This window comes from Hydra vulgaris, chromosome 12 (assembly GCF_038396675.1).
Source record: "Hydra vulgaris chromosome 12, alternate assembly HydraT2T_AEP".
In the NCBI taxonomy this organism is placed as follows: Eukaryota; Metazoa; Cnidaria; class Hydrozoa; order Anthoathecata; family Hydridae; genus Hydra; species Hydra vulgaris.
Window position 1 is genome coordinate 12276804 of NC_088931.1, and position 17488 is coordinate 12294291.

The window sequence follows — 17488 nt, forward strand, 5'->3', positions numbered from 1 at the left end:
TATTAATTACTTTTATAATATTTTTAAATCAAAAATATGACATGATTATTGTTATTATTAAAATTACCTTAATGCAGCAGCACCATATACCAATTTTCTTAATTCCATTCATACAACCAAAGACAAAAAAAAGAATTACACCCGTAAACAATAAATAGTCAAGAGGAAAGACCTTTTAAAGAAAAATAATAACAATTTTTAAAAACTGATATACTAACGAAATACAGTACCTTTTAAACAAACAGTGCAGAAAGTGCAATTTACATCAAGTACATGTTACATCAAGTGCACTTGATGCAAAATAAACAAATCTTATTAAAAAAATAACAAAATATTATTAAAAAAAAGAAGATATTTGATAAATAATAAATACCCTTAATACAGATCACCATTTATTTGAATCATTATTAGAAAACACTCTTAAATAAGCAATTTACGTACAAAACTCGCAGTTTACATTGTACACTATTTTAGGTAAAACAATTTTATTTAGAAAATTTTAGAAAAATAAATTTAAATTAAATTTATAATAAATTTAAATTTATATTAACTTAAATTTTTTAAAAAAAGTTGGTGCAAAAGCTTTAAATATTTTTATTTTTATCGGTTTTTATCACTTTATCTACTTCACTTTTATCATTAAGTGAAATTATTACTTAAGTTTCCCCCTATTATGCTGTTTTTCTAATACAAACAATATCGAACATCTTCTTTCCCTAACTGAAGCTTCTTCATATCATATTGCGACGCCAGAATAACAAGGTTATTCTGGCGTCGCAATTAACCCACAATATTGAAAAAGATAAGATTTTTGTATCAAAATTCTTGAAATAACCAGTATCAATTTGGTATTTGTGAGGACCATATTAAAAGAATTTTCAGGGCATCAAAGTTCAATCTTTAAATTAAAAAAAAATCACAATAGCATGATTTCAATGACTGTTGGAACCTTGTAACCTAAAGATTACAAAACTTTATTTTTTTTTTATAGGGCAACAACATTCTATTCTGCATTTGTAGCCATTACTATTCACATAGTACAGATTTCAAACTCTTGTCTGACTTTCAAGTAGTTTATTTGTTTATTTCTTGGAGTTTTTTCGTGTGTTTTACCACTAATCACATATTGCAAAACTTTTTTCTTAGTTTCAATTTTTCTAAGTATCAATTTTGCTAAAATGAATAGATTCAGCAAAAGAACAAAGATGTTGGTGGAAATGTCATTGTAAAAATTGTTAGAGAACACAGGTATGTTTATGTTTTCTTATATGCTTATGCTTTAACCAAATAACTTAGCAGGAGAGAAAATTAACTAAAATTATGCAATTTTTTGAGTTTTTGTAGAAATATACTTTTCAATGAAATACCGCATAACTATCAGAACTTAAAGCTATTCAATCACATTCCACTTTTAAAAAAAACTATCCAGTGATAATTTTTCAAAAGTGAACAAAACATGGCAAACTTAAAGAAAAAAGTTCAGTAGATTTTATAGCAATTTATACTATTATTACTATTTTTTTTTTTAAGCAACTATTATTAAATGTCTATACCTTTTTGATTCAATGGATTAAAAGTTTATAAACTTCTTGCTTTGTTTGAATTAAAGTTGGAATAATATACATTTTATGATTATGTTTTTCAGATTTTACTGGCATCACTGGTGATATTGTATATTTGAGAACATCTTGTGTGGTGAATTATTCAATGATAGAGGTATGCACGCATCATATTATAAAATGCTCAACTTAATGCTCACTCGTGCGTGTTTGCACAGAACTCATGGCAGCCATTACACCCAAGTTAATTGTGAGAAAGAGTCGCATCACTTTTTAATAAGAAAATGCGAACAAAAGTGTTTGCAAATATCTAACTTAAGTAAACTTCAAATTATGTAATGTTAAAAATTATATCAATTTTTAAAGTTTTACTTTTACTTGAAAATTGCATTACGGCAATATCTCCTTAATTTTGATTTTCATTATTTATTTATCATTTTATAAAGTTTTTACAAATTTAATATAAATTTTATAAAATTATAATTCTTTTGTTTATTAGCGTATTTTCATAGAGATTTTAAAAATGTTATTCATTTGTAATAAAAACAAGTATTTTGTGTATTTTTGGTGAATAACATTCTGTTGACTTTTTTTTTAAAAGTCTTTAGCATTTTTTCACATAATTTTTTTGTCAATAAATTTTAAGGAAAAATATTTATGTTTTCTAAAATCTCTATGAAAATACGCTTCGTTTGAGACCCAGGTTGACATACTTTTGAATAACTTTTTTTTCGACAATATTAGGGACTTTACCCTAAATACTTAAGATTTGAACCTAAATATCTTTACAACTTGACCTGATGGTAAAAAAAGAGTTACATATTTGAAATCAAAATGAGAAATGCTATACAAAAAACAAATTGTTTGCTCGGCACCAGAAAAATTTTTTTTTTTTGTTGACCTGTGTTATTAATGTGCTTAGGTAATTAGTTAAGTCTTTCTTATAGTAACAACTTTCTTAAGGGAAAAATGATTTTACATTCAGATTTTTATTATCTTCAAAATTAAGTAAGGGGTCGAGGGTCCTAAAAAATTGCAAATGGTCTGAAAAAAAAATTAAATATAAAATTAATAGAAATTAAGGCTATTCCTTTTTTTTAAATAGAAGTTTACAATTTGACAATGAAAATTTATTAAGTATTGAATGTTAATTGTTCAACTCAAATCAAAGATTTTTAAGATTTTCATTTTCTAGTACCTACTAAAAAATATTGAAATAACAACTATATAAAGAATAAGTATAGAAATGGTCGAAGTAGAACCTTGACCATGACCTGTATTATATAGGTCATGACCATGACCTGTATTATATAGGTCATGACCATGACCTGTATTATATAGGTCATGACCATGACCTGTATTATATAGGTCATGACCATGAGCTGTATTATATAGGTCATGACCATGAGCTGTATTATATAGGTCATGGTAACTCTATTATTCCGCATATTTTCAATTCTATTTCCACAAATTTAACAATTTTAAAAAATAATTATATAATTTTTTTTCTTTTTTTAACTTTAAAAAGTAGACAATATGTACAGTTTTTCTCTATTCATATATAACTATTTTTCTACTGCTTACAAAAAAAGGAAAGTATGGAAATGGTTGGTGTAGAATAGTCTTACTGAAAACCGTATTTTACAGGTCCAGACAGCTAGTAATATATTATTATATCACCTATTGAACAATTGAAACATGCTTCTTGTGGATTTAGTGAGCAATGTTATAGGTACATAAGATTTCTGTGCATTCAAACTATTAATGTTAAATTCTCTTTGATGCAGATGTTATCAGTATCATGAATGGAGGGGCTAACAAGAACAATATAATGTATGTGATGACTAATGTAGGTTTGTAAATTATTTGATAAGTACATCTAACATTTTATCAAAACTTCATTGAATTCTCGATGAAAATACTCAATTTGGGCAGTTCTTTTTGCTGAAGACTCAACTTTATACTCCTGTCTTGACAAAAAGTCTTCTCTTTTCAATTGATTAGAACAGACAGCTGATCTTGAATCTGATCTCACTTCTGTAACAGATTAGGGCTCACAGTGGCTTGTAGAACTTAACTCCAACAAAACTCAGTTATTTACTGCAAACAACTAATGCAATACTGTTGACATTCCTATATTAATGAATGGCAACCTTCTCACTTAGTACTCTTCTTTATATCTTCTTGGATTACTACTGACCTTTCATGGAAGCCATATATACAATTGATTGCTAAATTAGCATTTTCTTTCTCCTGATTCCATTCTCTACCTCTACAAATCTCTTATTCATCCCTGCATGGAATACTGTTGTCATATCTAGGCTGGTTCTTCTAATGACACTCTTTCTTTTCTAGACAAGGTCCAAAAATGCATTGTAAACGTAGTTGGACCCTGTCTATCTGCTAAGCTTGAGCCTCTTTCCTTTGGCGTAAAGTTGTATCTCTTTCTCTTTTCTACAAATACTATCATAGTCGCTGCTCAAAGTAGCTATCATCTCTAGTTCCATCAACTAAAGCTCATACTCGCTTGACCGTCATTCATCAAAGTCTTACTCTTTTACTGTATCTGTCCCTGCATGCTCCAAAAACTTTTATTCATCTAGTTTTTTTCCCACACTTCAACCCTTTGGAACTCTCTCCTATCTTCATGTTTTCCTGACTCATACAACCTTCATCTTTTTAGGTCTTCTGCCAACCATTTCCTTTCTATAACTCTATTCCTTTTTTTCTAGTAACTCCCAACTTAATAGTGGTTGCTTGCAGCCTTGGCGGGAGTCAGAAATTCAGAAAAAGAGTCAAAAAACAAAAAATCAGAATTTAAAAAAAAAGAAAAAAAGTATACAATCATTATTAACATTATTTTATATTATTTTCAAATGAAAACTGACAATGTCATGGTAGAAAATTCACCAAATTTCTACCATGACTTGACAAATTTTCTACCATGACAGTTTTCAAAGAGAATTTTCTATTCTAGAGACAACTATTCAAGCGTTGAAAAAGACATTTAAAGGTGAGATTTAGGTGAAGCTGTTGAACTTAGATTTAAAAATTGTTTTAAAATTAGAAGTAATAAATAATAATATATCTAAACCATTTTTGCTTTCAGTGGTGCAAAAATAAAAAAAAAAAAAAAAAAAAAAAAAAAGATGTTGAGCGCCAGAAATATGAAAATGTTTAAAGTCACCAATAAGATAAAAGTAATCTTAGGTGAGAGAAACAAGTATCCAAAAAACAGATCAAAAATTGCAATAAATGTTTTTACCCCCAAGCCACACAATAAAAGGAAAAAAAAGCACTACAATTTCAGAAAAGCGAAAAGACATGGTAATGTTGCATATCAACTCATTTCATTGAGTCAGTTCACATTATTATAAGGTAAATGTCCAAAGAGTATTTAGAATTTAATTTTAATATCCACAAAATGTTTGAGCTCTATAAAGAATACAAATCTGCTGGAAAACAACCTTTAAAACTTTCCATGTAAACCTGTATTTTTGAAAAAAAATACTTTCCATATCTTGAAAAGTGACAGATGTGTTGCTTGCAAATTGTTAGAAAAACCTAATCCTGAGAACATTGATCAAGCAAAGTGTCTGGAGCATGTTTGCGAAAATAACGACGGAGGAAAAAAATTAAGATAACAGTGGGGTTATTCTCTAAGTCATGTTTGGTTTGCAAAATGTTATAACATGCCCAAGAACTGGAGTGGGCTCCTACTATTGAAGAAAAGTAAATATGTACAGTTTGACAGCAAAATTTTAGCAAGACAATAACAAAATAATGCGTTTTATGGATGGAAACAGCTTCAAGCAGATGTTTCCACCCATCAACGACTTAGCAAGCACTTTTAGAATAATATTTGACAAAATAATTGGAGAAAATGATTTTGCAGAATTAATAACATAGACTGATACTAGTGTCCAACAAAACCGGAATAACATATCTTGTGGCATTGGATTTTTTGAAAAGTAATCTGAAAGTGGTAAAAAACGATGAAATATTTAAATCAGGAATTCAAGAAGTTGACAATGTTTATAGCCAGATTAAACAAATCATGAAAGCAAATGAATTTTATTCACCAATTAGTTTTATTTAGTTATTAAAAGGGGCAAATCAAAAAAGCTATTTCACATTATTCAAATGCAACCAAATGATCTAAAAGATTTTAGCGTGTGTGCTAAAATCTTTAAACAAAATCAAAAACACATTGTTTAAAATAGACACAAAATCTTTTTGAAGTAAGATAATTTTTGAGGTAACAAAACCTCCTTTTTTTTCAGAAGACAGCTCTCCAATTGTTAACATCTAGAAAAAAATACAAAAAAGGAAAATAACAGGTAACACCTAAAATCTAACAGAACCTAAAATATTGACTCAAAAGATCAATTTGTGTAAAGAGAAAAGTTATTCTTTTATATAATAATCAACCCCTGCTAAATATTATCATTTTGGTGGGGCAGGGTTTGTAAAAAGATCCCATATTCAGCCGGGGCTGGAGCTGCACTTATGATTTCCTGCATGAAACTTTTTCATGTGATTTTTATATTATTATAAAGTTTATAATTATTTAATTTATTTGTAACTATTTCAACTATTAATTACAAATAAATTGAATAACTATAACTATTATACAAAATAAATTACATCAAAAATATTTATCTTAGTCCATTATTTTTATTAAATTTATAAAAATACAAGAAAGATTAAAATTTTTTAAAAACAAACATCTTGTAAAATATATAAATATAAGTAAGCCATTTATAGCAAGCTTTTTAATCGCTCAAGTTATCAAAATATGAAAAAAAACCATGGCCAAAAAAAAAACTGTATGTGTGGTTATATAAGGTGTGCAACCACACACCTCTTTTGAGAAGGTTTGTATATAACTATACATATATATAATTATATAAGTCATTAATTCAAAACTTTCAAATTGTCTGTCCTTATTTTTTAGAGTTTTTCAGAAAAAATTTTTTATTTTCATCAAGAATTCGCAGTTTGTATATCTTTCTTTAAATTCAATATAAGCATTAATTATGATTAAATCCATTTAATTAAAGTACAAGAATTTTCTTTTAAGTTAATGATGATGAGGAGGATAAAGGGGTCGCAAGTAAGTTTAGTTTTTGAAAAAACAAACATTATCTTTTATAATTAGTTTCATTAACACCTTCTTGAATTGATAAAGTTACAATTTAAAAAAGTATTATATTTTTATTTACATTTATAATACATATTGTAATCCCCCTCTAGCCTGCTGTTATAATTAGTTTTAAAAAGTAGCTTCATAACTAATGTTATAAAATCTTTAAAAATCTTTATAAAAGCCAAGATAAAAAAACAAGAACAACAAAATAGATTATTTATTAAAAGTTTATACTGTCTTCCCTAATCCTTATATGATGAATCAAAATAAACATTGCTTAATTTGTAAATACTAACCAACTGTAATAACCCATATTAGGCTTTGCTTACTAGCAGCGAGCAACACACTATCTTACTAGCAGCGAGCAACACACGATTAAAACTTTTTAATTTTTTAATGGTGTATATAAAACTTTACAGTTACGCAAGGTTTAAAAGGGTTTGGAACACCATTAATATGAAATATCCATAAACACCATTTTGAAATATTCAAAAAAGTTCTAAAAATTTCTTCAAACAAAATTTTTCTAGTTGTGAATAAAATACAATTTTTCTTACTTGTTGAGTATAAACCATGACAATATTAACAGGATTAGGAAAAGTTGGTTTAGGCAGAGCATAACCTGATTTCAATCCCAATGAATGTAAAGCTTTATCAATGCTAAAAAGTTTAATAAAAAATATTTGAATAATTATACAAATTTTATTTTAAAACAGAAAAAAACTATTAAAAATAAATTTAAAAAAACCTGGTAATGGTTAGAGAAATCATAATAAGCAATGAAATGAAAAGGAAAAAAACTCCAAATAACACTTGAAACGGCTTCAATATTTGTAAAAATTTATGAAAAATGCCCTTTTCCATTGTTGTTTTTTTTCGATCAATCCTGTTTTGTAACAATTCATCTTGCTCAATTCTTCGCATCTCATTTCTTTCAAAGCGAGTGAGACTAACTTTAGCCTTAATTTTTGCTCTTAGCATATTGGCTTTTTCTTTATCTTTTTCTTTTCTTGTTAACTTCTGTCTACTTTCAGGTTCCTTAAAAATAAACCATAACCAAACTCAAAAATCATAGAAACGAATTTATATAATACATAGCTTATTGTTTAATCTCATTTACTTCTCTGTATATTTTACCACATCTAATCATTCCAAGTGGTAATGCAGACATCCCAAAAGCCTAGAAAAAGTAAAATTTAAAATATTTCCAAACATTGCAAACTTAACTGCATTGTTTAAACAATGGCAATGAAATGCCAAGTAAAAGAAAAATACCTACCACATACTGAATTAGCATCAACATTCCAAACATAGAAATTACACCAACAAGGATGGACATAGTCTGTTTTATATCTTAAAAATAAAAATCCAGGTATTATAAAATATAGTTGATTAAACTAACATGTTATTCATAGAATTAATTAACATAATTAACACTTTTTAATTAACATACTTTTATAATTTTTTAATTAACATACTTTTATAATTTTCTAACTCATGTTTAAGAAAATTAAACTTTTCATCGAAAGCAGTCATATTTGAAGGCAATGGTTTCAATGGAACAAAGGCACTGCAATAATAAATTGAAGATTTATATTGAAAAAAATACATATAAATATAATTATAAAATATTTATAGCAAATTCACCCTGTTAGCAGTATGACAAAAGCTGCCAGCAAAAATACCATAGAATACTTTAATGCAGTACAACATCTCTAAAAATAATTTTAACAATGTTAAAAAGAACACTGTTAATACACACACACAAATACAAAGTTTAACTTTTTTTAAAAGATTTTTATGAATAATTTGATATATTTGGCATGCGACTATGTGTCTGTCTTGGCAATCATATATATAAATTAAATAAAATAAATTAAACAATCTTTTTTAAAAAATAAATTCTTAAATAAAATCTTTGATTAATAACATGGAAAAGGGCCTTCTACTTTCAATTAACCCTGGGCCTTGTCTTAATCCGCCACTGAGAATATATATATATATATATATATATATATATATATATATATATATATATATATATATATATATATATATATATATATATATATATATATATATATATATATATATATATATATATATATATGTATATAAATATATAAAATCTTTTAAAAAAATTTATTGTATGCAGTATTGGATTTTTCAAAAAAGATTTTAAATTTTCAAAAATCATTATCATTTTTTTTAATTATTACATAAAAATGTAACAGTTTAAAAAAAAAAAGTTCAAAAATACCTCTTTGGTTGTAACACTATCATCTTTTTCCTCATAGAAAAAGTACATAAAAGGCAATATTACAAACACAAACAAAGCAACCAACCCATATAAGCCTAAAATAAATGCACATTCAAATTATTTTTTAAACTAATAAGACAATAAAGGAACACAACTTTAATAAAACTTTTCAAACACTGCAACCTGACTCATACAATTTACATTTTTTAAATTCTTTTGTCAACTGTTTTCTCTGGTATTTCCCAACTTAAATAGTTTGCAGCTTTGCTGGGGGCAATTAGTTAAAAAAACAACCCTTTAGAACAAACCTTACAAATACTTTATAAGCACTACAACCTTGATTTATGCAATTGACAGTTTTTAAAGTCCACTTTTAAAGTCCATTTTAAAAATATTTAAACTATTTTCTAAATTTTAAACTATTTTCTATTTTAAACTATTTTCTATTTTAAATATATTTAAACTTCTTTCTCTTTAACATTACTCTTTGTTCTCTGGTAACTCCTACCTTAAATAGTGGTTACTTGCAGTTTTGTTTGGAGTAAATTATTCTTTAAAAAAAAACAAAATTTTTTAAATACTTGGCACCAACTTGAACTTAAAATGGGGTTTTGGAAATTTGCAACTATTAAAGTTTTAAATGGATTTAGAGCATTTATCGAAGAACAGTTGAAAAATTAAAATATTAATATAGCCAATGTGGACAAAATCTGCTTTTTAAGTCTTATTACTGATTTTCAAAACTAAAGCAACTGTCTTAGAGAACAACTAAAAAAAAAATAGAAAATACCTCATTTTAAAAAAGAAAACCTGTTTTTAAAAATTTTTTTTTTTTTTTGGCAAAATTACTTATATTAAAATTTAAATATCAATTTCATAATCAAACAAAAAAAATTATTGTAAATCGCATACAAATACCTGTATTAGTAGGGTAGGGCAAACCTAAACATTTTTATATAACAAGCTGTTTTTGAGGCTAAATTTTATGGTGAATTCAAAGCTAAAACAAATTTTTGCCTTCAATTTTGGATTTGAAATTATCTTTTCTATAAAATGGCTGCAAAAAAATTGTAAAAAATTGTTTCTTTTTTGCAAATATATACATTCAATATACCATTTCATACATTTTTATGGTTGCTAAATTCAAATATTACAGAATTTTGCATGTAAAATGTTTCAGATTCAAAACATATATTTCTTATCCAAAATGGCAGCAGAAATGATTGAGAAATTTTTGAAACAAATATTTCTGATTATGAAAATGGATCTTTGTGGCTACATACCTAACCTACTCAAACCACGGAATTAGGGTCAGTATTCAGCAATGCAAACCTAAAAGTGTTTGAGGTCCGCAAAAAATTGCCGGCCTCGTTTCGATGTTTTATAGAAAGAAATTTGTATCAAATTTAGTCAAAATTTGTGTTGAGAAAAGGTTGTAATCACAACTAAAGCAGCCTCCTCATCTCTATTGGCCTTTTCAGCCTTTGGGAGGTGAATTTACATTTAACAAAAAGCAGTAACACTAACCACATAAATAATTTTTTAAATTCATTTATGTGGTTAAAATATTATTTACAGTAATACTTTGTTTTACAGGTGCCCACTTCTTGCGTTCTAGACACTAAGCCCACTTCTTGCGTTCTAGACACTGTACCCATTTTTTTTTTGTCTGCTATTAGCAAAGGACTCACAGCAGTACAAGCAAATAATTGTCCTCATCTTCTGACGAAGTTTTTTTTTTTGCAGCTTTGCCTTTTCCTTTTGCAGGAATCATTTTTGATTTGCCTATACGGCCACCTTTATCAAATAATTTCTTTTTAATCTTAGTTCTCTCACTTGCTAGTAATGTCTTTACACGGCAGTCGGTCGCTATTAGTGATGAATGCCTCTTCCTGCATCTGGTAGAGGTTATTTTTGGCCCTGCTTTTGGAAATAGTCTTCTTCTTCTTCTTTCTGGGGTGACATATTTAGGCCTACTGATATCAGCGCCTAGATCAGGTTGTAGGCCTAAATTCTGCTGAAGAGCATTTTCCTTTTCTAAAATATCTACTATGAGTTCATCGAGTTCCTCAGAACCCTGAACTTGCCCTTTAGATGAGCCTGGTTGAGCATCAGAGTTAGTGGATGGACCTACATTAGGCATATCAACAGTTTGAAAGGTTATTTCAGAGTTCCTAACAAGATGTTTTCAAAATATTCATATGATCAGTTACACAACTGAGAGCAAACTCATCATCAAAAAAAATATCTGCATTCAAAGGAAATATCCCTGTTGAAGCAAAACCACTAAAAATATTTCCTGGAGTAGCAGCCATGGGAAGCGCAACTTTCATAATTGTTGGAATGTAAAATTTGGTCAATGTTTTTCCAGGATGCATAAACAACCAAGAATCAACTGCAGTGTTAATTTGTGTCTTAAGTGGGCCTTATACTGTTTTGTCCAATGGTTATAGTTTGTGTGTGCAGTGTGGTAGAAATGTCAGCATCACCACTCCATTGTCAAAGTCTAAACCTTTAATACTTAAGCGTGTCTTGTGGTTGTCAACGGTAAGTATTTTTTGGTTCATATATACTACAGTGGACAAAATTCTTGGTGGAGTCTTTGGTATGATGAACTTATTTTTGCTTAATTTAAAAAAATTATTTTTTTTTAATAATTTATTTAGTTAAAAACTAGTACATGGGTCATTCCATGCTAAATGGACCAAAATCTTAGGATTTCAACATGGACTTCCTCAGATTTTGATGAATCTTAATGGGTTTGTTAATATCAATGAGAAAAGCAATTCTTGAAAATTTCAGTATAAAGTCTTTTGTGGTTCAGAAGGTACATTTGAAATTTCTGATTTTTCCAAAAAAAAAAACTTTAGTTGCAAAAACATGTTTTATTCATACTTTGAAGCTCTATATTTTAAAAACAAAATTTCAGAAAACCTTCTAGTTTTTTTATTGTATACAACTCTAGACCTAATTTAATAAAATTTTGACATTGAATTCTCAAATGTCACATTTTTTCCATAATGGCTGCCTAAAAAAAGCTAAAAAATTGTTTGCAAATATAAAAAGTTGGTTTTTGATGAGTCAATATACAAAATCTGCAATTTAAGAAGTGAAAAGACATATTTTTTTTTTGTTTCTATATATGGTAGGCTTCCAAATTTTTAAAAACTTACTGATAAAATACAAATTAGTAAAAAGGTATAGACTTCTAAAAATGCTGCAGCTAAAACTTTAGAAAATGTGCCTCCACTTCAAACCACTGGTAACCAAGGATCAACACTGGTTTTAATAATATTTTTTTTTCTTCTAATTTAATAGACTTTATTACAGTGATTTGAGAAAAAAGATAGTGGGTACTCATGGGGAAGTTACAAAATCAGAACAACGAAAATTGCCCAAAATGCATTAAAAACAATAAAAATAAAGTTATTGTTGTACTTTAGTTTGTATTATATATTCTAATACAAAGTATGTATGAATTTAAAAGTATTTCATAATAAGTACTAGAAGTAAGTCTTTAATTAGGCTTGAATTAGTTTTTAAATAGCCTTAGCTCTTACCTACCCCCTCCCCAACCATTTACTCTTTAACACGCACATTTTTGCACAAAACTTAAAAAAAAATGTCTGATGCAATAAGTGTCTATATACACAAACAAAGAATTCAACATAAAAAACAAGCAAATTATTGAGTTTTCTTTTTATATCTTTATTTTATTTACAAAATTTTTCATTTACTATATATTTGTTGTGCCAAAACTTATGGAAACCTTAGTTTCAAAACTTGTTTTTAAATAAATCTTTTTAGATAGTTGTACAAAATAAATGGCAAGTGCATTGCTAGATATAACTCAATGTTGCATTGGAAAAGCATTAAATTTTAATTCTCATGAAGTAAAATTTACCAAAATCAGAAAAATTAAAGGTTTTGAGGAATTAACAAAAAAAGATCAAGAACTTCTACACTTGCGATGTAAGGTAAATCATATTCAAACTATCACCATGAAAAGGTCTGCTTGGATAGATTTGAGACTTCATATGATGTAAGCTTTTGTTGCGATCCATTTAACAAACACAAAGTCAAATTAAAAAGAATTTAAATAAAAAATTGACTTATATAAATTATTATTTAATTAATTTTTTAAAAGATAATGGCTTATTTAATGTTTTATCATTGTGTTACCATTTAGAATCTATCAGAATAATCAGGTTGGATGTTGCAAAGGAGTTTGATTTAATACCTGGTCATAAACTTTGTACAGAATGTCGCAAAATGTTGTATTTTAAAAATAACAAAAGATTATGGAAGCGATTCATGTCAACATAAAAATAATGATTTTAATAAGATTAACATTTTAAAAGAAAACTTTGATTCAAGCATTAATAGCATTGGTTGTTCATCTTTAAAACTAGTAGCTCATAAAGACAGGGTCAGCTATGCAAAAAGAAAAATTAACAAAATCCATACTGCAACCCAAAAGGAAATAACAACTGTTTTGTGAGTTTCTCCAGATATAATTAAGGATGAATCAAAAACAAAAAAGCTGTTTAGCAAAAGTAAATAAGACTTGGACTCATTAATGGAATTAGTTAAAGCAAAGCTTGATGTTTTTTTGAAATCAGAAAAACTTAAATTACTGACGTTGGAACATTAATTATACACAAAACTATTTTTCTGCTTCCCTAAGAATGATAAATACTGAAAGGTATTTGAAACAGATGAATACTCTCGAATATGTCCAGGTATGAAACAGCATGTCTCAATCCAAGTTGATGGTAAAAGACAACATTTTCAAAAAACACTTCTTTAAGTTAATATAAAAGAACTTTATTTAGAGTTAATTAAAATTTCCGTTGACGTCAAGATTGGGTTTTCTAAGTTTTGTAAATTTAGACCAAAGTGGTGTATTCCTTTTAGAGGTGCTTCAGGTCTCCATTCAGTATGTGTTTGTGAGTACCACCAAAATGCAAAACTTTTAGCATTAAAAATACCAGATATTTTAGACTATAAAGACCTCTTGATATTAGTTGCATGTGACTTAACAAATAGAGATTGCATGCTGCACAGTTGTGATAACTGCCCAAATACCAACACACTAAAAGAGTATCTTACTGCTTTATTTGATAAAAACAGCTTGGAAGAAGTCGCCTTTAATCAGTGACAAAAAGCCAATAAAAAATATGATATAGTTCCACTAACTCTTCTAGTGGATGATTTTATTGAAAAAGCTTGTCAACAAATAGACCAATTAAGAGACCATCATTATATAGCCAAAAAATCAAGCAGCATATTTGCAGCATCTAAAAATAACATAACCAAGTAATCAAATTTTAGTATTACTAGACTTGGCTGAAAATTACAGTTTTTTAATTTAAGATGCAGTACAAGGTTTCCATTGGAACAACAGTCAAGCAACATTGCATCCTTTTGTTATTTACTATATGGAAGAAAATATGATAAAATGTAAAAGTGTTTGTATTATTTCAGAGCATTTGCAACAAAATACAAACTCAGTTCATTGTTTCATTTATGAAGCAATAAAACATTTAAAAGAGTTGATGCATTATGTTAACCACTGCATTTATTTTAGCGATGGTGCAGGTTCACAATAAAAAACAATAAAAACATATCTAACTTATGTCACCATGAACTAGATCATCAAGCATCTGCAGAATGGCATTTTTTTGTCACATCACATGAAAAAAGTGCTTGTGACGGTGTTTGGGGCTCTGTCAAAAGACTTGTAGCTAGGGCCAGTTTACTATCACTAACAAATCCTATCTGTTAGTGATTGTATATATTTTCTTCCATAATCTATCAATCACCTGAAAAAATGTATGATTGGCGTAGACAAAATATTAAAAGAATACATTTTCGATACATTTCAAATGATGCAACTGTATTACATTGCATAAAGTTTAAATTAGAAGAACGCTATACTACTTGTTCAACAATTCCAGGAGCAAGAAACCACTATTGTTTTATACCACAATCATTAACTACTTTACAGATGAGACGGGTGTTATTTAAAAATATGTATACTAATGTAAATGTTTCTAAAATGCATCATAGGGTTCCACTTGCTTTTCTTTCACGAGGAATTAATATAGCATGTGTTTATGATGCAAAATGGTTTTTAGGCAATATTGTCGAAATATCTGAAGAAAATCAAGATGTTCTTATTAAGATCATGAAGCAGTCTATTTTGTTAAACACTTTTACTTGGCCACATAAAGAAGATACTTGCTAGGTTCCAATAACGCACATTTTATGCAAAATTTGATCTTTGAAAGTTCAATCAACAACTGGTAGATGCTATGAACTATCAGCTCAAGAAAAAACATTTATACAATAAGTAACATAATTAAATAACAACATAGCAAAATTATTAAAAATTTGATTTATTTGTTTTAAACATAGCTTTTTAGCAAAAATTTATTTGAAAGATTCAATGTTTTTATTGATTGTTTATTACATAATAATATTCTTTATTACATAATCAACTTGTGCATAGTGTTGACAAGTCAAATAACTTATATAAGTTATTATATTAACTTGGTATAAGTTGTAATCTAAATTTGAACATGATAATCAAATAAGTCAAATTAATGGAGGGGGGGGGGGGAAGGTATGGAGTAGTGAGTGTATTGGAAAAACATTACAAAATTTATAGTCATGGTATTAAATATTAGGTAAATTAGACTAGAAGGTCTTTTTTTTCATTTTAACCTAATAGGCTGCTTATAAGTTTTATATGTAGTCTTTTTACTGTCTGACATTTAAAATTAAATTTCACAGTTTTTATGTGTATGTTTAGTGGTGTGTTTGGGCATTAAGGCAATTCATACATCAAACATAAAACCAGACACACCATGTAATGAGAAGTATGCAATTACAAATTTTTTCTAAGTTCTGGGCAAAAATGTGCATGTTAAAAAGTAAATGGTTGGGGGAGGGGGCAGGTAAGAGCTAAGGCTATTTAAAAACTAATTCAAGCCTAATTAAAGACTTACTTTTAGTACTTATTATGAAATACATTTAAATTCATACATACTTTGTATTAGAATATATAATACAAACTAAAGTATATATAATATATATACTATAGAATATATAATACAAATTAAAGTAATAACTTTATTTTTATTGTTTTTAATGCATTTTGGGCAATTTTCGTTGTTCTGATTTTGTAACTTCCCCATGAGTATCCACTATCTTTTTTCTCAAATCACTGTAATAAAGTCTATTAAATTAGAAGAAAAAAAAATATTATTAAAACCAGTGTTGATCCTTGGTTACCAGTGGTTTGAAGTGGAGGCACATTTTCTAAAGTTTTAGCTGCAGCATTTTTAGAAGTCTATACCTTTTTACTAATTTGTATTTTATCAGTAAGTTTTTAAAAATTTGGAAGCCTACCATATATAGAAACAAAAAAAAAATATGTCTTTTCACTTCTTAAATTGCAGATTTTGTATATTGACTCATCAAAAACCAACTTTTTATATTTGCAAACAATTTTTTAGCTTTTTTTAGGCAGCCATTATGGAAAAAATGTGACATTTGAAAATTCAATGTCAAAATTTTATTAAATTAAGTCTAGAGTTGTATACAATAAAAAAACTAGAAGGTTTTCTGAAATTTTGTTTTTAAAATATAGAGCTTCAAAGTATGAATAAAACATGTTTTTGCAACTAAAGTTTTTTTTTTTGGAAAAATCAGAAATTTCAAATGTACCTTCTGAACCACAAAAGACTTTATACTGAAATTTTCAAGAATTGCTTTTCTCATTGATATTAACAAACCCATTAAGATTCATCAAAATCTGAGGGAGTCCATGTTGGACCTTGGTCCAGTTGGCATGGAATGACTCACGTCTTTCAAATGAAAAATTTAAAAGTTATTTGATCGCAAATCATCAATCAAAAATAGTGACCTTTAACTGAAATTTTGAATTTGCAAATGAACTTTGATTTAGTAAAACTATTGATGAAAAAGTGATTTGGTGATGAAAAAAAAACTTGGTGACAAAGTTCTGGTTTCTTAAAACAGGGATTGGTTTAGAGTTGGGCTTGCTTTAATTATCTAACTATTTTGCAAGTCATCCTCATTTAACAACAACATACTTGAAATTTGAAATCACCTGATGCCTAAAAACTACTTATTTTAAATAACAAAATTTTCAAAACAAGGAGACGTTTTATGGGGAAAATCAAAATATTTCTGGTGATATGCTGCAAAATTTTAGAGACCTGTGTAACTATAAACCACGTCTGACTATGAAACAGATGTCAGGGGATATAACTGGCCATAGAGGAATACTCCAAAGAACTCCAGAATATTTTAAATGTTTTTTACTTATCAAAAGATCTGGAATAATCTAAATATTATTTAAGAAATTTTGGAGTAAAAAGCTCGGTTTTCAATATCACAATAGCTTAAAATATTAGGTAGACTTAAAAACCCTTTAAAACCATATATGATATTTGTTGGCATATATCAACTGGTATATCAAAATGGTCT

At 27.6% G+C, this 17488-nt stretch overlaps 1 protein-coding gene across 1 annotated transcript in view; it reads right to left on the reverse strand.

The window, feature by feature from the left end:
• LOC100199552 (probable lysosomal cobalamin transporter) overlaps nucleotides 1-17488 on the reverse strand; it is a 65628-nt gene that overhangs the window by 19726 nt on the left and 28414 nt on the right. Inside the window, exons 4-11 of the mRNA XM_065812200.1 lie at nucleotides 8969-9063; nucleotides 8356-8423; nucleotides 8187-8278; nucleotides 7988-8061; nucleotides 7829-7888; nucleotides 7457-7746; nucleotides 7266-7368; nucleotides 68-172 (exon numbers count right to left, since the gene is read on the reverse strand). Coding sequence (XP_065668272.1) covers nucleotides 68-172; nucleotides 7266-7368; nucleotides 7457-7746; nucleotides 7829-7888; nucleotides 7988-8061; nucleotides 8187-8278; nucleotides 8356-8423; nucleotides 8969-9063 — 887 coding nt within the window. The remainder of the gene's footprint in view (nucleotides 1-67; nucleotides 173-7265; nucleotides 7369-7456; nucleotides 7747-7828; nucleotides 7889-7987; nucleotides 8062-8186; nucleotides 8279-8355; nucleotides 8424-8968; nucleotides 9064-17488) is intronic.